This window comes from Talpa europaea (genome assembly GCF_964194135.1).
Source record: "Talpa europaea genome assembly, chromosome: 11".
Taxonomy (NCBI): Eukaryota; Metazoa; Chordata; class Mammalia; order Eulipotyphla; family Talpidae; genus Talpa; species Talpa europaea.
Window position 1 is genome coordinate 75,975,126 of NC_140078.1, and position 25,898 is coordinate 76,001,023.

General features: G+C 38.3%; 1 protein-coding gene across 1 annotated transcript; it reads right to left on the reverse strand.

The window, feature by feature from the left end:
• Positions 1–2,937: 2,937 nt before the first annotated feature.
• Positions 2,938–16,214, reverse strand: CTNNB1 (catenin beta 1; the record flags this gene model as incomplete). The annotated part of the gene is made up of 13 exons (XM_084247207.1): positions 15,810–16,214; positions 15,378–15,631; positions 15,015–15,253; positions 14,724–14,925; positions 13,204–13,348; positions 10,097–10,200; positions 9,678–10,016; positions 7,183–7,341; positions 5,701–5,820; positions 4,977–5,127; positions 4,758–4,879; positions 3,957–4,017; positions 2,938–3,146 (listed from the first exon to the last, which is right to left on the reverse strand). The coding sequence occupies exons 1-13, from the start codon at positions 16,027–16,029 to the stop codon at positions 2,938–2,940; spliced, it is 2,325 nt and encodes a 774-aa protein (XP_084103333.1). The 5' UTR covers positions 16,030–16,214.
• Positions 16,215–25,898: the final 9,684 nt, after the last annotated feature.

Genomic DNA, 25,898 nt, shown 5'->3' on the forward strand with positions numbered 1-25,898 from the left:
CAAAGCCTATCACCTCCCTTCAGCTTACTAGAGTCTGATGGGGCAGGGAAGTGGAATGGACATCACACAGGATGCTGATGGGTAAGAAAAAGGAAACAATCTTTCCAGTGTAACCCTCACCGGCACCCTGCAGCTTCTAACTGCACTTGGTGATTAATTCAAGCAAAAGGACTGCAGTCAAATGACTTTGCTCTCTTCCCTTTATAAATCAAACAGCACCATTCAAATCTTGGTTTTATTACAGTAATCAAAACAAAAATTAAAGAACATTTATCTCAAGATTTTTTTCAGTGTCAAGGATGCAAATAATCCAAGTCTTATGTCTAGAACAATGCTCCAACATGGAAAAACTTTGCTCAGCAGCGGTCACTGCAATGGGATCAAATTCCTATTATCTCCCTCTCTCCAGGTAACCACTAGTCTAACTTATTTAGTAATCTAAACACTTCCTCGCCTTAGTTTTACCATCTGTTAAAGAGTTCATTAAAAAAGTCTGCCCCTTTCCATGATCAATGTGATGTATGTCACTTTCTTTTTACTCAGTATGTGATATACCCCCATACTGTGCATGAAAACTAGTCTTCTGCTGTACTAGAGTGAAATACTAACCATTTGACACAAGGGCCTCCAGTGTGGGCTGTTACACAGTATACTAGAGCTAGAGGCAAAAGAAAATTTATACACACAGGTTGACTTATTTAAAATTTTGATGGTCATGGATTTTTTTCCCCTGCATTTTATCCAAATTCCTTTTTTACACTAATGTGTCTATCTGTACATCGTATTCTTCTCTCCTTCAAGTTTTATAGTTAGTAGTTCACAGTGGCTATTCTTGGCCCTTTATCCCTTGAACCACCTTGCTGGATTCACAGCCATACTATGTTTTTAAACAGACCTTTAAATTATGACTTTAGACGAAGCTCTGAAAATGTTTTCTGGTTTTAAAAAGTTCTTTAAATGAAACACCCTACTATGGTTATGTTAAAAATTAACTCGCTCTGGAAGCAGAACCCGAGACCTACCACCTCACCAGGCATGCAATTTTCCCCGCGCCCCCCACATTATGTTTACTGAGATGTAAAGCAGGTTTACACTGTGGTATGTAATTTGCGAGTTACAGATTTAAACTTTAAATTCAGCCCCCCCCCATTACATGTTAGACCACAGTGAAGAATTTGAGGCTTTCACAAAGGCTCTCTCTAGATAAAGTTGGTTTTTGACCAAAAAAGGAACTGAATGTTTATCTAATAGTCATGATCTTACTAAAAATACTCAATAACAGCTCTCCTAAAACACAAGTCTTAACAGGTCCACTGACTCTGCCCTAAGGGATGAACTAAAGCTTGTCAGACCTACCACTGGGATGACAGGATTATCTGGCAGACAGCATGGAAGAAGGCCCATTCTGGTTCTTTCTGATTCAATGTTCAGATAAACATCAAGGCTTAAATCATCTTAATTATCAGTTTAAAGTGGAGTTGAAGGAATTCCCCTCTTCAAATGAGCCACACTTACGTGAAGGTACTTCAAGTCCAAATCCAGGTATTTAATTCTTCATTATCTAATGGAATGAAACTGACATTCAGGGGTGGGGGTTGCCTATTTGGCACTCAGTTTTGCGCTAGGTAATTGGAAGTCTGGAGGCCTTCCGTGGTCACTTGAGCAAAAAGGCCAGGTTGAAGAAGTCCTAGCCATAGGCTATAAGCCCAGAATCCTTCTGTTGGCGGTGGTGGCATCTCTCTTCTTACACAAATGCAGGGTCAAGTGCTAAAAAAACTTGGAAAATAGTCACTTACTACCCTCACAAGCTACTTAATGATAAGGAAAAGAAAAAGTGACACAATTGAATGAATTAAAAGTTTAATTCTGAGCCATTTTTATATCCGTATTTTCTCTTGAAGCATTTTATCACAGCAGGTTACAACAACTTTGGGATAAAAGGCAACTGGTAAACTGTCCAAAACAAGGTTCCAAATAACACCTCTTACTGATTTACCCTACCCCATACATATATCCCAAATAAAGTTTTTGATCAAAAACATGAAATAGATCCACCTGCTTATTTTAAGCATATTAAAAAGGAAACTAATTGGACCATTTCTATTTGTCTATTTTATACAAAAAGGCTACACAATGTTACACTTTATTCAGATTACAATTAGAGTGATTATGAATTAGTGTTCTACACCATTACTCAATTCTTAAAAATTAGAAATTGCTGTAGCAGTATTCACTATAACTTAACACTACGAGAGACTTAAAAAACTAACAGTTACTGCAAAAAAAAAAAAAAAATTAAAGAGCTACTTCAAAGCAAGCAAAGTCAGTACCATTACAGATATTAAAAAAAAAAAATTTAACAAGCAAGGCTAGAGTTTGATAAATTCCATCTTGTGATCCATTCTTGTGTATTCTTCACTTCTTGAGTCACTCCCAAAATCCATTTGTATTGTTACTCCTCGACCAAAAAGGACCAGAACAAAAAGTTTTACTTCAATTGTTCCCATAGGAAACTCAGCTTGGTTAGTGTGTCAGGCACTTTCTGAGATACCAGCCCACCCCTCGAGCCCTCTCAGCAACTCTACAGGCCAATCACAATGCAAGTTCAGACAATACAGCTGTATAAAGAGAGAAAGGCTGCTATTAATGTTTAAAACAGCAAATGTTACTCATTTGATTTGAGTATTAAGTTGCAAAAGCTGTGGCAAAAAACATTAAAGTCAATAACTTCCACACATGACCACATAATAACCAGAAATCTGAGAACATTCAAATGTTCTAAGACATCTCCTTTCAAAGTATCTGTTTTTGTGGCAGATTTACAAATAGGCCTAAATCACTCCCACCCTACCCAACCAGGTCTTTCTGAAGTTCTGTAGGCAGAGTAAAAGTATTTTACCCAAACTGGCTTTTATAACTTCTTACCTAAAGGATGATTTACAGGTCAGTATCAAACCAGGCCAGCTGATTGCTGTCACCTGGAGGCAGCCCATCCATGAGGTCCTGGGCATGCCCTAGATCTGGCAGCCCATCAACTGGATAGTCAGCACCAGGGTGATGGCCACCCATCTCATGCTCCATCATGGGGTCCATACCCAAGGCATCCTGGCCATATCCACCGGAGTGAAAAGAACGATAGCTGGGATCTAGAAGAGTCAGAGGCAACACAGTGATCGAGAGCGAGGAAAAGAAGCCCTAACAATGAAATTTGGGGTAAGTTCTAACTTGTGCGTCTGCTTCTACCAGAGGCAGATCCTTGTTTACCCTGAATATTTTGTATCTATGAAGGCAGAACTATAAAGTTCCTGAGGATAGCAGCAATGTATTGTGTATGTGACCACAGGGTGAGGAAATAACAGAAGGAGGCTTAGTGTTGAGTCCAGGTGACACCCATGAAAGTATCAAGAAACACACTCCAATGAAACCTTTGTAAGCTTTATATTGAGGACTGAGACTTATTTATATATTTGTCATGGTAAAAATGAGCTTATAAACTTCAATGGTTTAGTAATTATCCATAACTTCACAATTTCATTTTTTCTATAGTTGTGATCTATCCCCTGACTCCACCACCCAGATTTGGATTAGCTTTTTAGAATATCCTGATAACGCAATTATGTAAAAATAGCCACCCTAGATCTGAGCTTGGGGACAGGAGCTTCCCACTCTCACATCCTGGGTGGGCTGCAGACATGGGTATTAATTAGGAATTCTCTGACAAAAAAAGCAAGCAAGCCAGCCAAGCAATTTGTAACATGCTCTGCAGAGGCCCCACAGTAGTACTTATTTGTTGGTGTGATCCTATTGCTGACTCAGGAATTTAAGAACTGCCTTTAACTGCTGCCACTAATTTCCTGCCAACACTAGTTTCCCAGATGAGCAACCCGGATCTTTTGATAAAGCCAACTGGAACTTTAGCTTGATCTGTAGTTAACTGAGAAATGTGAGACACATACCATCCTGGCGATATCCAAGGGGTTCTCCCTGGGCACCAATATCAAGTCCAAGATCAGCAGGCTAGATTAAGTGGGTACAAGGCAAGGAAGCAAAATGAAAATTCTCAACTTAAAAAATATACACACTCTTAAATTTCAAAAACAATTACTTCCAACTTTATACGAAAACATTTTCTAGGCATCAGTATACGCCTCATCCACTGATGCCCAGAAAATGTTTTCGTATCAGTACTTACTATTTGCAAAGCACGATTCTAGGTGTTAGTACCCCCAAAAAGGAGTTGATGACACATAGGCTCTGTTATGAGACATTTTTAGTCTGAGCAGCTGGAAGGGCAAACTGCCACTGAGATGGAGAAGACTATGAGAAGAACAGGCTTGGGGATGAGTAGGAAAAAGAACTCAAGTTGGAATGTTTCATTTGCCTTTTTTCCCTCTACATAACAATGTATAGACTCTCTTGCCAATCAACAAATATAATCCATTATATGACTAACATAATTAAATGAACTTTCAGGGTTCATAATAGAAATTCAAGTAGAAAAAAAGCTAAAATTGAGCATTTAAACTGACCTCTGACCCTCCTTTTGAAAAATATTCTTTAAAATTTTTTCATCTGCCTCCCCTGTGAATTCTAAGCAGCAAGCTTGTTCTTCCTCACAGCGCTTGGTAAGATAGCATAAAAAATGAATATTGAAAAGTCAAGAAAGGACATGGTCAATAAAAAGGAATGTATACTGGGGGAAAACCACAAAATGCTTTACCTGTTCTAGCAAACTACCAAGTAGCTCTACTGCTTACCTCATTCCAAGCCATTGGCTCCGTTCTGAAGAGAGAACTGGTCAGTTCAACTGAAAGCCTTTTCTTGTAATCCTGTGGCTTGTCCTCAGACATTCGGAACAAAACAGCAGCTGCATATGTTGCTGGGTTGGGGGGAAGGAAAAAAAAAAAGGCCCTTAAGGCAAAGCTGAGGCTTCACTGTACACACCAACTGAAGGCTTTGGTTCCTTTTCTACTTACCCACACCTTCATTCCTAGAGTGAAGTAACTCTGTCAGAGGAGCTGTGGCTCCCTCAGCTTCAATAGCTTCTGCAGCCTCCTTGTCCTGAGCAAGTTCACAGAGAACCCCAGCAGCTACTCTTTGGATATTTTCAATGGGAGAATAAAGCAGCTAAGGAGAAAACACCAAAAAAAAAAAAAAAAAATCTAATTATAGCTGAAGTTAAAACATGGCGAGTAGATATTTTCAATTCAGAGAGCCTGTAAGCAGCATTCACATTATTTGTATTAATTCACACTCTCTAAATTTATGTTTGAGGATGTCTTCAGTGCTGTGGAACACTGGTTTTCTAGAATATATTTTGTTCTTAACTACAGTTTAGAAAATCCAGAGTCTATTGGAACCTGCAATCTGTTAGCCCAGAACAAGCTTTGCTTCATTTAAAAATCGAGCACCCCTAGAGTGTAAAATGATTCTTCCCTCTTGATGCTCCAAATCCCAATGTTTCTCCCATGGCACATAAAAAATGAGGGAAATTTTTGTAATATTAAATGTAGTCAATTTAAAGGACACTCTGCATTGACTTTGTTTCATACTTTGGCAGGGGACACAGGCAGATATTTTATATTAGATGAAAAATGCTAGTGTCTGCCTTTTGTTTTCCAATTTCTCAAGCTTTTATTAAAATCGTGAAGTTTTATGGACATATGAAAGCTAGAACACCTCACTTAAAAATCAATATACCTGCACAAACAATGGAATGGTGTTTAGTCCTCTGATTACAATTCGGTTGTGAACATCCCGAGCTAGGATGTGAAGGGCTCCGGTGCAACCTTCAACTATTTCTTCCATGCGCACTCCCTCCTGTTGAAAGAAAGGGGGGAAAAAATTAACAAACAGGGCATTCTCCTCTCTGAAAAACTGAAAGGCTTTCTGTTTTGAGCCAATTACTAGACTATAGTTACAGTAAACATTCAAAGTTTCCCATAACTTGCAATTAGTTCAAGAATGAAGAAAAATTCGATTAATTTTAATGTTACTGAAAGGCAGCCTCATGGCAGCACTAATAATTCCAAGCAGCAACAACCGCCCCCCCTCCCCCCGCCAAAGTACAGCTTCAATGTACTTCTGAATCCCAAGGATAACCTTTCTTACAGTGAGGGCACCAATTACTATGGGTAAAAGGAATATATAAAAGACACAAAGATGGGAAAGTAACACTCAGACTATGTCAATATTTTCTTTCACCCCTCTGATTTTGTACATCTTGGTAAAACCTTATCAAAGTTTTATCAGCAACTATGGAAAGTACTCTGAGCTGCCAGCAGAAATCCACTCCTCACCCTTTCCAAGACAATTCAACTGAGACACCATGCAAGGGAGAAGCAAATACATGGCTTCTCTGTGTTAGGGATGATTTCGATTCTACCACTTTTAGCCGCTTTTATAAGGACATAAAATTCCTTTTTTTCATAGAAAAGAGATTTAAACTAAAAGGTATCCTTTGAATTTTATTAAGCCACCTCAAGAAGATGGGTCAATACCAAAAGTAATGCATGAAAAAGCCAAAGTCCCCTAATGAGACCACAAACTTAGCAATAAGGGATTATCAAAATCTGTTCTGGGAGGTCTAGCTTTGTTTTCTAAAGTAATTAAAAAATTCTTTTAAGGTCTTATTCTTAAAATCTGAGGAATCAGAAGTGTTTTTAGATACTTGTAATAATGCTAGTTTTTTAAGATTGCAAACAGACATCAAAGCTGCTAGGCTGAGTTTATAAGGTAAAGGTTCCATTACTTATTCTTGAATATTACTTATTCTTGAAACTTCTCAGTATTGTTAAAAGATTTGTGAGTTAGTTTACTCCCTGAAAGAGGTAGAAACAAGATGTAGTAAGGAATGAGCTTTGAAATCAGATTTGGACTCAAATTATGGCTCTGCTACTTAAGGAAGCGAACCTTGTATGGCTAAAATGAGAACACTGACGTGCCTGGCACCCCTATATTCCCCTGTAAGATTGATAATGTAAAGGACTATTCTAAGGAAACATAACCAGGGGCCACATTACTATCTTCTCTAGAGTCACAGCAATGTCAGGTGTTTTAAATCAGCAAACATCCTCACCCTTCAAGCAGGAGGGAGGAAGCCAGTGACCAAAGTAGTTCAGGATCTTATGGATTTATAAATTCCTTTTAAATAGCCAGCTGTCACTATAATGATCTACCTACCACAAATTGTTGCTGTGTTCCACCCATGGATGTACGGCGCTGGGTATCCTGATGTGCACGAACCAGCAGCTGAACTAGTCGTGGAATAGCACCCTGCTCACGTAAAGGTGCATGATTTGCAGGACAAAGGGCAAGATTTCGAATCAATCCAACGGTTGCCTGCAGACAAGGGAGAATAAAGAATGGATGTATAACTCAACAAAAGCATTTTCTTAGCTTACAATTCCCACCACATTACATCTATTGGTATCACCTGAAATTAACACTACCGCAAACCTTTAGATCCCCTCTCCCCCTTTTCCATATGTTTCATTTTAACTTCAAAAGCTGTTTAAGATTAAAGATACAAGGTATTAACGGAACACTTCGTGTAGGAGTCTAGGGAATCCCTCTTGGCCTCCTCCTAGCTCTCTCCCTTTCTCCCCCCTCGCTCTTTCCCTGGCCCAGGCCCTTCTCAGTGCTCCCAGTCTTGTGGGGGTCTAGGGGATCCCTCTCGGCCTCTTGCTCACCCTCAGCCTCGCCTGCCTCCCCCTCGCTCTCTCCCTAGGCCCAGGCCCTCCTTTCTCTCCCTGCCTGGCCTCTTTCTCTCCCTCTCGCAGCCCTGTCCCCCCCCCCCCCCCCCTAAGGGTTTGCTGCACCATCTCTGGGTTTCGGTTCCCTGGCCTGGGGCTCGAACTCAGGCTGCGGCGGTAATGGCGCTGAGGCTTAAGCCCACTGGGGGGGCCCCCACCCTAGGGTGGGTCAGAATACCTATTAAGGTGTTAGAGAAAGAAACTGGTGTGATGTAAGAGCGGGGCCTGAAGTCAGGCTCATTAGGACCACCTGTACCTAATCAGCTAAGGGTAGTAACTGCACCATCTCACTAACCCTCCCCTCTGCTTTCAGGCTATTTCAGGATGTGAATCACAAAAAGCACCCATAACCTTTTAAATACTAAATCATAGGCCCTCTGTCCACATTCATTTTTGGGTGGCACTATTTATTTATTTATTTATTTTGGGGTGTGTGTGTGTGTGGGACCCTCGCCAGTGGCTGGGGATCGAACTGGTGCTGCAGAGGCTGCGGGTAACCTCGCAACCCAGCACTCAACTGCTGCGCCACTAGGGGAGGCCGGGTGGCTTTTTTTTTTTTTTAAAGATTTATACAAGAACGGGGGTATAGGCCAGATTCGTGGGAGGGTGAGAGGATTCGCCAGAGAGCGGGGAGCAGAACAGGCAGACGGAGCAGCAGGCACAACAGGCGGTCTGCCATGCCATGTGGGACCCTCGCTGGCCGGCTGGGATCAAACGTGCACGGCAGAGGCTGCGGAGAGCTTCAGAGCGCTGTGCTCAACCGCCTGCACCACCAGGGGAGATCCCTTTTGGGTGGCATCTTTCACATAACTTAATTTTTGGGGTGGGTGAGGTAGCTTTTTTTATTTCCTTAGGACACATTCCCAGTTGGACTTACTGAATCAAAAATGATGACGTTTTTAGGGCTCTTTCTGTATACTGCTGGGAATACACATTCGAAAAGTTTTCTATGTAATTTATGTAGCCTAAAATCCTCCCATTATAACTACAATGAGTGACATTTTCAGTAAATTTGCAGTTTTGCATCCACTACCACAATCCAGTTTTAGTTCCATTTACCCCAGAAAGATCACCCATGTACATTTGCAAACAACTCCTGTTGGTTTTTAATAAAAAACACCAACTCTTTTTGATCATACATTACTGTTAATATTTATTACATTGTAATTAATGTATTTCAGATGGGGAGTTAGAGATTTTACAGTAGTAAGGGGTCAGGAAATAGTTTCTTTCCCATTTTCATTTTTACTGCTTTGAAATGTTTCGTATTAAGATCACCCAGGGAACATGAAATATTTCTACTAGTTTATCAAGCAATCTATTTGGAAGAGATGGTTGCCTCAGTAGTCGCTCGAAACCTTGCATTAGTGTTTAATATTCCTTTCCACCAAATAAATCAGGTTTACAGAAAGGGTCCTACTGGCATTCACATTCTTGTTAGCGATCAGGTAACTTGAACTGGCATGCCCATTTGCTTTTCCCTTTCGCTGATATTTTACATGTCACTGAAGAAATATGGAAACACTGACCTCTTTTTCAAGTACATAGGAGAATCACTTTCAGAGAATTGGACATTTTTGTGAGAATTTATAACCAAGAGTTTTAGGAGCCTACTAATACAACGAATACAAATAAAATAACTATTTTCCTTCCCCACCCCTTTGCCGTCTGAATCCAAACATTTGGGGACTTGTGAAGGACAGCTGAGCTTTGGCCCATTTTTATGCATCTAGATGTATTTTCCTTTTGTTCACTATTTGACTAAAAAACAGTAAGGTTAAAAGTACCATTTCCCCCCAGGGTTCAGTGATAAGCAGCCAATACTTATTATTTACTCAGGAACATGATTCCTATTTATCAATCCCTTATGCCTAGGTAATCATCAATGGTTTATCTTCAATTCTCCAAACTTCTACTTTTTACCTTTATCAGAGGCCAATGGGATGGTGGGTGTAAGAGTTTAACCACAACTGGTAGTCCATAGTGAAGGCGAACAGCATTCTGGGCCATTTCTGCTTCCTGGTGTCTGCTGGTCAGATGACGAAGAGCACAGATGGCAGGTTCAGTGATGTCCTCTCTGTCACCAGCACGAAGGACAGTACGCACAAGAGCTTCTATTCCACCCACTTGGCACACCATCATCTTGTTCTTATAATTATTGCAAGTGAGATTAGAAAGAATTCCAGCGGCACATGTGACCACGTTTATATCATCTGAGCCCAGAAGCTGAACAAGGGTCCCAAGTAGACCTTCCATTCCTTCCTGAGGCGATAAAAACAGACGCTCAGTACATATTCATCTTGACTCTACTACCAGTACACTGGTTTAACTCAGGTTTTTACCTGTTTAGTTGCAGCATCTGAAAGATTCCTAAGAGTCCAAAGACAATTCTGAACAAGACGTTGACTTGGATCTGTCAGGTGAAGTCCTAAAGCTTGCATTCCCCCTAGAAGAAAAAAAGAAAAAAATTCTAAGAGAATGGTCATTAGCCTGCAATTCTTTTCAGTACTAACTTAGCTTCTCTAGTCTTAAAGAGCAACCCTCTTTATTTCTAAAAGCTTATTCTTCCATTTTAAGTACTTTACTTATGCTTTCATTTTCTAGGATATTGCTGTTAAGCTTTCCTTTACTTTCCAATTCACCTCAATAGTAACCACTTTTGTTTGGTATCTACTGTTCCTTCCCTTTACGGGGAGGGAAAAAGTCATTAGCTCCACTTACTTTCTTTCACCCATTCCAAAAACGTTTGTTCCCTACGAAGTCCTATTTTAAATTGGAACTATACCAGTGAGCAAAATTAGTAAAATATTCCCACCCTCATGGAGCTTGTGGTCTAGATGGAGGCAACAATAAACACACAATTAACAAAATTAGAATTATATATATGGTATCTAAGATAGTGTTAAGTGCTATGAAAAAAACAAACACAGGGATGCTTATGGCAGAAACTATATAAAGATTGATACCCTTCCATCACTTAAGACCCTAATGAGCTTCCATTTAGACCCCTACCAGCATAAATTTCCCTTAATTCCAAGTATACTGGCTTAACTGCAATGCCCCATCGCCTTCCTACTGAAATCACTTCTGAAGGCAGTGAGCGTACTTTCTGTCTCCTTGTCCATTCTTTTCAAGTCTGTTTTATTTCTTCAAATTAGGTGAGCTCTCCCTCTTGTAAACCCTGTGCTTTTCCTTCCTAGCATTCATATAATTAGGTCTACCTCCCCTAAAAGACAAAGGTCATCTCCATCTCGTTTCTCTCTCATAGCAGTTCCCATGACTAATGGAGTGACCTGCACAAGGCTGTTGCTCAATGCTTCTTAAATAAAGACACACTCTTCCTCACAGCTTTCCTCCCCCTCCCTCTTCTATACTATTAATTCTAGCCTGGTGAAACTTTTACAGTTCTGATTCAGCATATCTAGGGTAAAATTCCCAGGTAGATAACTGAATTCCATTTCTCTTCCCTACTATCCTTTATCCACACACAGTAAGAGGGCAAATCTCCAATCTAGTCTTCTTCCTGCATTCCAGTATCATACATTTCTAGCTACCCACTGACCTTTCAATCACTTTGAATACGTCAGCTTCTTAAAATTATCTTGTTCCAAAATTTAAGCTATTGTGGTAGTTTCATTTATCTTCACGGTACCCATGTACTACTCACCATCACAACCCCCTTTTGGTTGCTCCTTCAGTCTATGGATTGTTTATAGAGTCCTTCAGAAGTCTCATCCTTTACCATACATTTTAAATACCAACACTATTTCATTCCTAGAAGTCTGTAACATCTCAAAAGCCTGTTGTGCTTGCCTTGGTTATTCAAAATATACCATGCTACTATTTATATTCCAACACCCATTGTGACACTTGATGGCACAGCTCAACAATCAATAGGTTCTCATTATCTTTAAGATAAAGGCCAAATTCTTTAGCATAATTTTAAGGAACCCTTTAGAATCTGGATCCCATCTGGCATCCCAAATTGATCTATGAATTCTACATCTATAGTTCTAAAGTATGAAACAACATTTTACAGAGGCCTAGAAAGTGCTGCATGATATGGCCCTGCCTAACTCATCAACTTCATTTTGAACTACTCACCCCGTTACTAAATTCTAGTTAAACCTTCTCTTTAGCACCTAGAACTCAAGAATCTCTTTTCTCTGCCTCTAAAGCATTATATCCCATTTCTCTTATAGATAGAACAGGTTCTTTCTCAGGGACTAAGGATCTCCATTAATGCTGTATCATTATTTGGTGTTTGTTGTGTAACACTCATTCCAATTTGTAATCTTTTTGGATATTTTTGTCACCGTCAAACTATACAGAGGCCACATATCTTTTGTTATCCAATGCATAATTCTTTGTGCTTATTACAGTGTTTGACAGAATAAATGAATTTGAGAATAACCTAGGTTTGAAACTTCTTAAAATGAGGATTTGTAGGCCTCCAGGACCACACATTTTCAGTTGCCTAATAACCTTGTCCCTTCAACACACCAGGGATTCTCATTAAGTACGTAAGTAACTGCGTTTTTCACAAGCACTACTGGTATTTCTGAAATAGCTGGCAAGATTTACATCGCCTTATTCAAGACGAAGTCAGCCACACTTTCCTGTCCACAAGTCTATTGTCCCATTGCCAGCAGCTATCCTGGAAAATCATAATCTTCCACTCTCCCATACACTATCAGGTAAAATTACTTTCAATAACTGGGGAAAAAATAGGTGTTACCAACACTATACTCCCAATATTTTCTTCTATTAAATGCTTTATATTCATCCTCTTCCAGTTTTGACACTTCCAGGTGAAGGAAAAATGATGGTGGATAGTTAAGAGTAACCCTATCTTCATGAAAGACTAAGAGGTCCTAGCGTAGGCCATAGATTCCGTTCTTCCACCACCAATATAAATACAACTACACACACACACACACACACACACACACACACACCCTCCCTCCTCACCGCCCCCCCGCTTTGTTAAAAATATTTAGAGGGAACAGAAAAAATTTTCAGATTAGACCACACATTCACTAAGAACAAAATGTGAGTTTTTAATACTACTTGAGTATCCACTAACAATCAGGGCTATTTCTTTGCTACTACCACTGTACTTTAGTATCATTAGTTTGCTATGACACAATTTCACCTAGATATTCATAAATCCACTAGCAAAGCAAATCCTGAATTTGCCCCAAAATTAAACTTTATCAAGCCAAATATTAGCTGTCATTTTTGATGGATAATAAGCACTATGCCTAAATGTGGCTTAAATACTACCAAATTGTAGCTGGCAAACAGAAACGTGTGTTTTGTATGAAGCTGATCTTGGCTACAAACTAAACAGGATGATTCACTTTCATCCCTTTTCCCTAAGACAGGTAAGTTAATTAGAACAGCAGATGCTATACTACACGTGAGCACAGAACAGACACATACTTACCAGCTTCTACAATAGCTGGCTTATTACTAGAGCAGACAGACAGCACCTTCAGCACTCTGCTTGTGGTCCACAGTAGTTTCTCGTAAGTATAGGTCCTCATTATATTTACTAAAGCTTGAGGTCCACCACTCGCCAGAATGATCAGCTAAAAGACATGTATATACTGTCAGTTGTGGAACCCTGATCAAATGTCTAAGAAAAACTATATCTTATTACTTAAGATTTTCAGCCAGTTTGCCATCGACTTTAAGTGTATTTCTAGACCCCATTACCTGGACTCTCTCTATGCTAGGGTCCTTTTAAACATACCCTTTATCTATATAGTATCCCAAACTCAGATATCCCAATCCTCCCAAGAATGTATCAATGCTGGCCCATTCATCATCTTCCCACAATGATCATAGCAAAAAAACAAAACAAAAAAAAAAAAACAAAACAAAAAAACCAAAACCATGTTGTCATGCAATCGTGATGCCCAACATGAAAGTTCTAGGATGTGGTAAAAATGTGAACCAGAGTGAGCACTTAAAACTGCTAATAATTTGGTTCTCTGCTGTTTCTAGTAATATGCACCTTAAAAAGAGACACCATAAACTAATCATCCTTGCCCTTTACTTCCTTGTACACCCCCAATCTCCTGTCCCTACCCAGATTTTCTAAAAGCAAATCTCATCACTTCGTCTGTCTGCTGAAACTTTCTTCCTTTCCAGTGTTCAAGTTTATACAAGGACCTTCAAAATCTGCCCTATTTTAAATAATCTCCCTTTGAACGTCTGTTATTCTTTATAGTACTGAAGTTTCCAAAATTCATCATGTTCCTCCCTCAACGGGACTTTCAAAACTGCAATTTCCTCTCCCTAATCTTCACCTAGTGAGCATCCCTTCTCACCCTTGAGAGCTGAACTCAACTATTACTTCCTCCAAGAGGTCTCTCTGAACCCTCAAAACAGTGTCTATCACTCATGTGCTCTCATGACTCTATGTAGTTTATTATATTAGTGCTACACCTCCCTCCCAAGAGTAAAAGCTCCAAGAGAGGCTTGTCAACTGTATCTCTACTGCTTAGCACAGTTCTTTGTATATGCTCAAATATTGAAATAAAAATATAAAGGCCAGGGGCCTCCCCAGTGGCGCAGCGGGTTGAGTGCCGCACTGTGAAGCTGTCCGCAGCCTCTGCAGTGCGGGTTTAATCCCCAGCAGGCCAGGGAGCCACCCACCTGGCGCAGCAGACCTCTCCTGCCTCGTCCGCTGCTATCCTCAGCAGTGTCTTTGGTTCATCTGCCTGTTCTGCTCCCTGCTCTGTCTCTGGTGAATTCTCTCACCCTCCCGCGCCTCTGACCTATACCCTAGTTCTTGTATAAATAAATAAATCTTAAAAAAAAAAATAAACAAAAAACAAAGGCCAAATTTTCTCTAGGCTATCTACAAGGTGTGAGGCATACAATAATTTGCAAGAATGACATAATACTGGGGATGTCTCCAATGCTCCATGACAACCTCATTCAGAACAATTCTTTTACCTTGCTTTCTTGATTGCCGTAAGCTAAGATCTGAAGGCAGTCTGTTGTAATAGCCAAGAATTTAACATTTGTTTTGTTGAGCAATGCAACCATTTTTTGCAGCCCACCGGCTAAACGCACTGCCATTTTAGCCCCTTCTTGGTGTAATAAAAGGTTGTGCAGAGTTGTAATGGCATAAAATAATACAGAATCCACTGGTGAACTGGGAAAAAGAAAAAAAGCCTCATCAGGAATGCTGTGATTACACTCTACTTTATCTTAGCTGTGAGCATTTTGACTGTATTTTCTTACCCAAGCATTTTCACCAGGGCAGGAATGCCCCCAGACTTAAAGATGGCCAGTAAGCCCTCACGATGATGGGAAAGGTTGTGCAAGGTCCCAGCAGTACAGCGAGCTGTTTCCACATCATTTGTATTCTGCATGGTGCGTACAATAGCAGATACCATCTGAGGAGAACGCATGATGGCGTGTCTGGAAGCTTCCTTTTTAGAAAGCTGATGGACCATAACTGCAGCCTTATTAACTACCACCTATAATGTAGACAATTAAGAGACATCAGTTTTCCAATACTGTTATTGGATAGACATTTTGGCACTACTTCCTTCAGAGTTTCCTTCAAAATAGTTTAAAAAGCTAACGTGTCCCATCACTTACCTGGTCCTCATCGTTCAGCAGTTTTGTCAGCTCAGGGATTGCCCTTGTGGCAAGTTCTGCATCATCTTGATAATTGATCAAATTTACAACCGCATGTTTCAGCATCTGTGATGGTTCAGCCAAACGCTGGACATTAGTGGGATGAGCAGCATCAAACTGTGTTGATGGGATCTGCATGCCCTCATCTAATGTCTCAGGGAACATAGCAGCTCGTACCCTCTGAGCTCGAGTCATTGCGTATTGTCCATCAATATCTGGAAGAGGCAGATTCAACACTCACTATCCATAGTGCAGCATTAACCTGAATATCTGCTATCCTTACTGATGAAGGTGACATTGCTATCACTCACCACATGCTATTATATACTAACTTTCATGAATAACTCATTCTCAACTACATTCTGTCTTTCTGTAAGGCAATAATTCTCTTACCAGCTACTTGTTCTTGAGTGAAGGGCTGAGGAAATCCCTGGTCCCACTCGTACAGAACCTGGGTGGTATCCACATCCTCTTCCTCAGGATTGCCTTTACCACTCAGAGAAGGCGCTGTGGTAGTGGCACCAGAATGAATTCCAGAATCCAGGTAAGACTGTTGCTGCCAGTGACTAACAGCCGCTTTTCTATCTGGCTCCATTGCCATGTCCAACTCCATCAAATCAGCTATAAAAACCAACAAGCAAAGCCATCACTACCATGGAAATATTAAAAAAAAAAAAAGAAAACCGAAACACCTGATATGACCCATTGAGATTATTTTTAAAGTAAAGTCAAATCTGAAAGACAGCCAAGAATGAGAGAATGACAGTCAGGATGATTAGCTTAGTGATGAAATATCTACACTCTTAGGGTATCACCTAACAATTACTCATTGAATCAGTGAAGAATGGTACTATATCCAGGCTCAATTCCTGCTGGTGGCTTGTTTGCCATTTCACCATCAGGAGAGCGCAGAAAATGGAGCAAAAGGTAGCCTAACAAGTAAGCAGGGAAAGAGGAAAGCAGGGGGTTCTGAGCCAGATTGGGTTAATGGCAACAAAGCAGAGCCCCAATTTAGTAAGTGATGACTTGAGACACAAACCTTGGGTAGCCATTGTCCACACAGTATTTTCAAAACCGTTGTATGGTGAACTTCAGATACCCTAAAAGAATTAATCGAAAGTCGTTAGAATTTAAACTCAGCTTGACTTTTAACACTCATAATTCATTAGGATGGCCTACTAAATGCCATGTACTCTATCCACAAAAAGCCGCCAATGCCTCTTTTACCACGTGATATAATGAACACATCTCAAGGTCTCCTTCAGACACCCCACATGGCTCCATCACTGCTGAACCTCTAGTGAAAGCTTTAACAAGCACCTCTGTTTAGTAGAAATGTAAATTATAGTTATGAAATAAAGCTTGATTAGTGAAGAGGTCAATGCAAGCATAAAAGCTCTAATAATGAAAAGCAAAGGGGAGACAAAAACTAAGTCAAATCAACCCTCTCTATTTAAAACTTTCCTCACTGAAAAACTTATAGACCCTCTTTGGACAGAAAAGAGCCAATGTCACTGTAAAAACACCAAATTTTCATCAAGCAAGTAAAATGTGTTTTAATACAATACCCCGAAAGTAGATTCTGGTGACTGATTCAGAACACTTCACTTAGAAGCAAAAAATACTTTTCAAGTAAAATTTTGCAAAACAAATTAAAATGTTTTCCAAGTTCAAGTCTATCAATGATTTATTATAAACCTAAGTATTAGTGACTGGATATACATTGATGAATATAAATTTAAAGTTAGTCATTCATACGAAAATTTTTAAAATATTTTTATGTCTACATTTTTAATTTATTGAGTAATATTCAGGAAAACTCTGGCTCACACAGGAACCTTTGCAAATGAAACATTTTAAGGGCTCACAGTCTTAGATATTCCTGAAAACAAGATTTCTTCTGTTACAGAGGCTGCTCCTACACAAGTTCATCTTGTAATACAAATTAACATAAAGATGTGGACGCTAAGATTAAGTGAGCTGTGTTTTCTATTAATAGTACAGAGGAGTTTAAATATTGTTCAATGAAGTTGAAAACAGCACTCTAAAGTCTCACTTTCTCTATATAAAAGCAAGGATATGTTGACTGTTCCTAAAACTATTCCTCCAACACTATGGTTGTATATTTTACAACCATAAATATACTGTGACACCTAAAGTTGACAAGAATTGCAGACTCAGTGTCCACATTAGAAATAACTGCCAATTTTATGTATGAGGCAAAAGAGAAGAAAAGGAACTCTTCTGCACTGTTGGTGGGAGTGCAAACTGGTCCAACCACTATGGAGAGCTGTGTGGAGATTTCTGGACCTACTAAACATAGAGCTTCCATATGATCCAGCAATTCCACTCCTAGGTATTTACCCAAAGGACACAGAAACATCAATTCCAAAGAGCACCTGCACCCCTATGTTTATAGCAGCACTATTTACAATAGCTAAGCTTTGGAAACAGCCCAAATGCCCAAAAATAGATGACTGGATCAAGAAGATGTGGTACATATATACCATGGAATATTACTCAGCATTCAAAAAAGATAAACACATGCAATTTGCAGCAACATGGATGGCGCTGGAAGGGATCATGCTCAGTGAAATAAGCCAAAAAGAAAAAGAAAAATACCGGATGGTCTCACTCATAGCAGGAATCTAGAATACTTAAATAAGGGACCAGGAAAATGAATAACTATAAGAAAGTGAAAATCAAAATCAACAAAAACTATGAACCAGAGACACTTTTTGGGGGGCGGGGGGCGGGAGGGGAGGGATTGGGGTCAGAAAAAAAATAAAAATGAACAATGATGTAAAAAAAAATATATTAAAAAAATTAAAAAAAAACACACACACACACAAAAAAGAGAAGAAAATAATAAAACTGATTTCTAACAAGACTCGTATATTTAAATTAATTGAAAGCGGGACTGTGTATTTTGATTCAATAGGACTAGGACAAGGCATAGAAGCCTGTGTTTTACTGAATAATTTGCCGTGCAGCAAATGATCTGCAGACCACACTCTGAGAAATACTTAACTGGAAGGAACCCAGTTTTTTTCCCCCTGTTCCCCACTGATGCTGTGGTTTAGCTTTTATTTTATGCCTATCTCATTATGACTGGCTTTTAAACCCCTTTCCTAATTCTCTGGAAAATGGAATTTAAGATATGGTCTACTCTGGGCTTCTCGAGTCAATGCCATGGGGACTCAGAAACCCCATGGTCATGCCTATAAGCTATGCAGCTATTTAAGAAGTGCTTTAATATAGCTGGCTTCAAGGGGGGGAAAAAAAAAAACCTTACAGTGTGTCTCCTTGCTGCTGATGCAAAGAAAAAAACATTTTAGCCATACTACTTTAAAAAAAAAAAATCTGTTTATGAGACGAGACCTGGTAACAAGATTTATAATAATTTTATGAAAAACTGAAATTTATGTTCCCAACTTACACTATCTAGTTGACTGATGGGGACTTCTCAACATTGTATTTTTAATAGCATTTAAAAATTTATGCAACACACACAAAAATGATTCTTTCTCTTTACTGCAGCGCTATGAGAAGGGGGGGCAAGTATGAGTCAACAGGTAGAGAAATAAAAAGTGATGTGAAAACGGAGACAGACATAAGCAGCAGTACATGCTAACTCGCCACCACACAGCTCTACGGACAAATCCCAATCTGCCAAAAATCTGAGAATTATACTCACTAAAAAAACTGAAAATACAAACATACTATCCAGAGAAAACAAGGGAAGAATTTTCCCAAAAGGAAACTCTTCCTTATTCTTCCTTTGGGCAGAGCCCCAAGACTTGGTTTCCCTCCCTGTCGATACTAAGGATCCAATCCCAGAGCTCCCAATCCAAGGCTTACAGTAACTTCAAGAGAACCTTTCATTATCCCAGGGACAAACTGGTTCCAGAGAAACAGAACTTAAAATAGGTGCAGAGTGGGGAGGAAAACAGAATACTTCTTTTTAGTACCTTCATAAAGACTGGAGAATAAAAAGCTTACTATTCTTTCATTTTATTATCTTCTCTGTGCCATCCATAAAGTAATATATGGTTGGAATAAAATAATATTGCCTATGATGATATGCAGCTAATGACATTTTGGCATCTCTGATGCCAAATATCGTATGTATATTAGTATATGTGTATATATTATATATATCATTTATGATGGCATATAGTATGCTTTTATGTATTCTTTTAATATTAAAATCAAGTCCTAATGTTGTAGAGATCCTTATATTATCATTTGTACAGTATCACATGTCTGCAATATTAGTTAATACTTCCCCATAATTAATTTGCCCTACCCCATTTAGTTTGCTATTCAAACAAAGCCACGTATCCTTCATATAAATAATTCTCTGAATTTCTCCCTCCTGAAGACTGCTTCAACTACAATGGGTAAGAATTTTTAAGATCTATTATACATAGCTTCAAAATACTGAGGGAGCCTAAACTGATGAATTTTCACAGACAGCATTGTATTTTTATAATTTCCAAATATGATTTTATGCCATTGTTTATATATTAAAAGTATACAAAGTATAGAAAACACACAGTATAAACTGCTTAATACTCAGGGGGGCAAAGGGAATAGAAGGGGAAAGGTTTGTGTTAGACATGGCTTCAAGTCTTAAGTTTTTAAAAAATCTAACAAACACAGCAGAATTATACATTTAATTTCAGTGTTAAGTACAAGGATGTTTACAACATTATTCCCCACAGCCTGTATAGCAAAAATAACTAAAAATAAGAGAACAACTATGTAACCAACATTTCAGGCACAGTAATTTAAACTCTAAGAATATCTTTGTACTTCAATCTTTTAAAACATTTTAAATGAAATTACAAGGGAAAAAAGAGAGACCAGAGTATTTTATGCAAACTTTTGTTAAATCAGCAAAACTTTAAACACTCAAGTCTCAAATACCAGATTAAAATATTCCCCATCTCCTTAAAAAGCCAGCAGTCACAAAAATTAAACAGACTAAAAGATTATTTTTAAAAAGCTAAAGACTATTGTTTTGTGGGAGGGTTTGTTAATATTACTCCTCACAATGAAAATATTGTTTCTGAATTCACAAATGATTGGCTAAATACCTTTAAACTGAAAACACTGCTTACATTCTAGAGGCACATTATGCCCATTTATAAATGGATTTAACTGCCTGATGAGATAGTACAGAAAACAGATCCATAGCTTAACTAAGTTTTTAATAAAAGTGACCACTAAATTTTATGTGAACTACTTTCTTATATACAAATAGAATAGCTAGAAAAATATAATCACAAAACTATTTTTCATAGTTGTAACAATAAAAAAGATACATATAAGATTAACTGGAGATGTCTTATCTAGACTTGAAAAGTTTTGTGTTGCATAATCGTTTTCTCTAACATAATAAATTTAATGTTTTCAGATTTCCTTAGAAGTAAAAGGGATTTTTAAGTTCACTTGCAATAGAAATCTGAAGATAATAAAAGACTCAACTATGAGACGGGATCAATTCTATCAAATACTAAATCATAAATCAACCACATCAAATGAAGAATTGTAGTGTTGAAATATGAATAATAAACTATAGCAATCAGAAAGCACCCTGATATAACGAGGCAGTTATTTAACAGATGAAAAGATGATATTCCAATTAGTAAGAGAAAGCTGGATTACTTGATTAATATTAGCAAAGGAAAACCCCATATAAGCATAACTTGAAACCCTGAAACTAAAAAGGGTAATGCAGGATGGTTTCTGTAAAAAATGTTTTCAAATTCCAAGCAACAACAAAAATTTTTTTAAATGACAAACTGGACAAAAAATGTGAAGTACAATTAAAGACTTATCTACAAGTACACAAAACCTGAAGTCAAATGAGTAAGAAAATACAGCATGGGAGGGCCTCCCAGGTGGCGCAGGCCGTTGAGCACCACACCGCGAGCTGTTCGCAGCCTCTGCAGGGCGTGTTCAATCCCGGTCTGTCCGCGAGAATCCCACATGTGCAGCAGACCTCTCCTGTCTCGCCTGCTGCTCCCCTCAGCAGTGTATTTCTTCAGTCTGCCTGTTCTGTTCCCCGCTCTGTCTCCAGTGAATCCTCTCACCCTCCCATGCATCTGGCCTGTACCACGGTTCTTGTATAAAAATAAATAAAACTTTAAAAAAAAAAAAAAAAGAAAGAAAGAAAGAAAGAAAGAAAAGACAGCAAGGAAAGGGCAGGAACTATCATTTCAAGGAAAAGTTAGAAAACAAGACTTTAAATCTACATATTTTTCTGCTTATCAGACTGGTAAAGATTGCAAACAGATTAATAACACCCACTGCTGATAAAAATACAGCTAAATTGGCAGAAGTTTTTCTAGAGGCTATCTTTATCCATTAAATATAAGTATAAATGCCCTTTGACTTAAAAATTCCACTTTTGTAACAGAAATAAATTCTGTACAATAGTCACAGAAACATGCTAAGAGGCCAGTCTAGTGAAGCATTCAGAGAAAGCTGGAAATTACCCAAATGTCCATTAACTGCTGACTAAATTAAAAAAAAAAAAGTATCCATTAAATGGAATATATACTTATCTGTTGAACAAAATGTTACTAGCATTGCAGTTAACAGTGAATAAAAGTCAGTCATATTTATGTATCTAAGAAAGCCTGCATTCTAAACAGTTAGGGAGTTAACAGCAATTGCTTTGAAGAAAACAAACAAGGTAAAAATAGAGTGACTAGTTGGGGAGACTGGTTATGCTAGGTAAGAGTAGAAGATGAGGGACCAGTATGGATAGAGGAACATCTGAATAGAGGAGCAACTAGCCAGGTAAATATGGGGCAGAACACTCCACGCAGAGAACAAGTAAAAAGGATGAAATGGGCTATTTGGTAAAGGTACTAAAAGGTCACCAGTGTTAACTAGACATCAGGGAACCATGAACAAAGGTGAGGACCAGATCAATAAAGATATTACACATAATCTAAATGTGCAATGGGAAGCCTCTAGAGTAACATGATTTATGATTTTTAGCATTTTTAAACTTCACTCTAGCATCTACATGGAAAAGGCTATGATGGGTAAATGCAAAACAAAACAGGGAGACCGGGAGACCAGGGGACCAATTAGAAGGCTACTGTTAATCACCCAGGTGAGAAAGGGTAGTGGATTACTATGAAGCAACTAAAAATGAAAAGTGGACATGGAAAAAAAGATTCCACATGCATCTTAAAATGCAAATCACGTGCATATTAAGTTTTAAGCATAATTTTTGCATATATTTGCAGAACCAACTGTACAGAATACATGTTTAAGAAAATATTGTGTCTCATTCAATCCTACATTATCCAAATATGTTAGCCAAATAACAATACACACATCGTGGAAAAAAAAAAGTTTCTAAGCATAAAAGCTAAGTGGTCTATAAACTCAAGGCTAAACATTGCTTTTAACAAAAAGTGACATACTCTTTGGAAAAATAACCAATGCTTTTTGAAAGCAAGGAAATCAAACTTACTGTTCTTTTGATATCTAGGCGAATGCTATCTAATTTTACAATAATTTCCTATTTTGAGTAATAGAGATTTTCATTCAATTCTTAGTCTATTAAGGGAACAAAATTCTAAGAATCAACTGCATCACAACGAAATGCCAGATTTCTAATTAAATCACTTACAGTGTTCTCAAATAATATCCTTTACAGCATTTTAGGCTGTTGCTTTGTGATTTATCCCATCTAATTTTGCCCTTGACGTACTTAACAAGGTAGCATAATTAAATACCTAGCAACTTCAATTCTTAGCCTAAATTATCGCCTAATCTTCCCAGGAACCCCATAAAGTAGACAGCAGTCCCCAAATTATCAGATGAAAAAAACTAACCAGCAGTAGTTAATGTAAGACTACAGTTAATAAACTGCTCAGTTAAAATTTAAATCCAGATCTGTTTAACTCAGTCATGTATCCTTTAATCAAATCATTTCTCCCACTCCAACCCCAAGGTTTCAATTAAAAAATAGCAGTTAATTTTATGGATAAATGCAAGAGAAGGGATAACAGAAAGATAAAGGTATCATATGTAACACTAAGGAAGTATATTCTTTGAAGTGACCACAGCAAAAAAAAAAAAAAAAAAAAAAAAAAACCAAAACAAAACAAAAACAAAAAACCTCTAGGATTAGAAATACTCCATACTTTGACTCTATGTCTTGACAGTACTGCTGAGAAGAAAATGCAAAATTTTCGGGCCTCCCTGGTGGCGCAGCGGTTGAGCGCTGGGTTGCGAAGATGCCTGCTGCCTCTGCAGCGCCAGTTCGATCCCCGGCTGCTCCCCGGACACTGGGGGAAGGTCCCGCATGGCGCGCAGACCTCTCCTGCCGCCCGCTGCTCCCCTCAGCAGTGTATTTCGGTCCTTCTGCCTGCTCTGCTCCCCACTCTGGCTCTGGTGAGTTCTCTCACCCTCCTGCGCTTCTGACTGTACCCAGTACTTGTATAAATCAATCAATCAATCAATCAATCTTGTATAAATAATCTTTAAAAAAAAAAAGAAAATGCAAAATTTTCAAACTTAAGTATTATGCCAAGGAAATGAAAGATTTTATTTAATCTTAATTTTAACCCTAGACTTTAATCTCCAGTTTTAGCCTATCAGCAGAATTAATGGCAGGGACTCAATGACTTCCAAAAGTAATTTAACATGTTATTTTATACCCCATAACCTTCCTCTTTACTTATTACAAGAATTTCCCTTCCCCATGATAGCAACATTCTGGCCTTAAAAAGGAAAAAAATGAGTGAACTTTGACAACAGGACTTCACCTTTAGTGCCTCACTGTTTCCAACATGCTTAGCATATATTATTCAGCTCTTTAATATTTGATGGACTGAATGTGCCAATAAGAAAAAAGTTCAATAAGAAGGCAATAGAACACATGAGATTTAATAGTGTCTTGGACAGTCAACAATTATAAACAACCTAAAAAACTTCTTAAATGTCTTCATTGAAGACAGGTATTGAGAGCAGGGATTGGCCGATTGTTCCCTACTAAGGATCAAACAGTAAATATTTTAGGCTTTGCAGGCCCTAAGTTCTCTGCTGCGATTTCTCAACTCTGCTACTGCAGTACAAAAGCAGTCATGGAAGATATGCACTCTAATGAGCGTGGCTCTGTTTCAATAAAACTTTAATTCACTGAAATTGCCAATTCTGAATTGCATGTGCCATGAGTTACGTTCCCTTCTTTTGATTTTCACCAATCATCAAAAAATGTATAAAAACTATTCCGTTCTCAAGTCATACAAAACCAGGTGGTGGACAGCTGACCAACTGCTCCATTTATTACATAACTTCACTGAAAAACCAAAGGCAAGTGAGTTTACATTTTGACTAATAAGCACATTAAACCTAAATGTAAGATCAGTATCAAGAACAGTTTTGAAGTAGGCTCATAAGTTACTAATGTCCCATACTTGTTCTTTAAGATCTTCCAACATAGGCTGTATGAAAAACAAAACTGGACATATGAAAGCCAAGTCAAGATCATTTACTTGGGAAAAACATTTCAGGCCATTAAGACCACATGTGTTAAACTGGAATTTGGCCCCAAATTCCACACACACCTTTTAAAATCCTTTTTTAAATATAAAGATCTCCAAGCATGCTTGAAGGATCTTTTAATGTGACAATCAGATCCTTCCAATGTTTCCATCCTAGAATTTTTAAGAAATGACTAAGCTTTCCCCATGGATTTTCCCCATGATTTTCTACCAGGAGGAGTAGGTATTTTCTATTTAAGTATCATACATGCCACTGATGGTACTACCCACAACAAAGGGCTACAGTTGTAGACAAACAATATAATCCAATTCTATTATAACATCGCTCAGTAACCCAGGCTGAAAAACAAAACAAGAACCCTGACTCTTCTCAAGCATCAACTTGAGAAGCAGCTACTCATTTAGACAACAGAAGTTCTTAATCTTTAACAGAATTCTGCCCCCTTGTATTCATCTAGTTTGTTACTTTACCAAAGAGAAGGATATTTTGCCATTGACAGTCTTCGATACTACTAGATCTCATAATTAGGCTTTCTTATATTCAAAAAGAGTAGCAGAGTATCACAGCAAGTAGAATGAACCAGGAAGCTTAAATTTCAAAAAAATGACTGCTTTTGTTATCTTGTCAACATTTCAAGAAACAGCTCTAGAGTTCTTTAATTGTGAGCCCAAAATATATACCAATAAATGAGTCATAACCTGGAACTACATTAGAATGCCTCATTGGTATAATACATTGTTTTCTCATTTTACAAAATTGTGATGTGAATTCAGAGATTTTCTGTTCCACTAAAAAACTTTCTACAATGTCTTCATTTAATCCTAGTTCCAGGACACAAAAATATCACTTGTATAAATGCAATATATGTGTGGATTTCATTCAATAATATAACAAAGTTGTAGGCAACTGCTATATGCTAGGAATTATAACAGATTCTGGGTA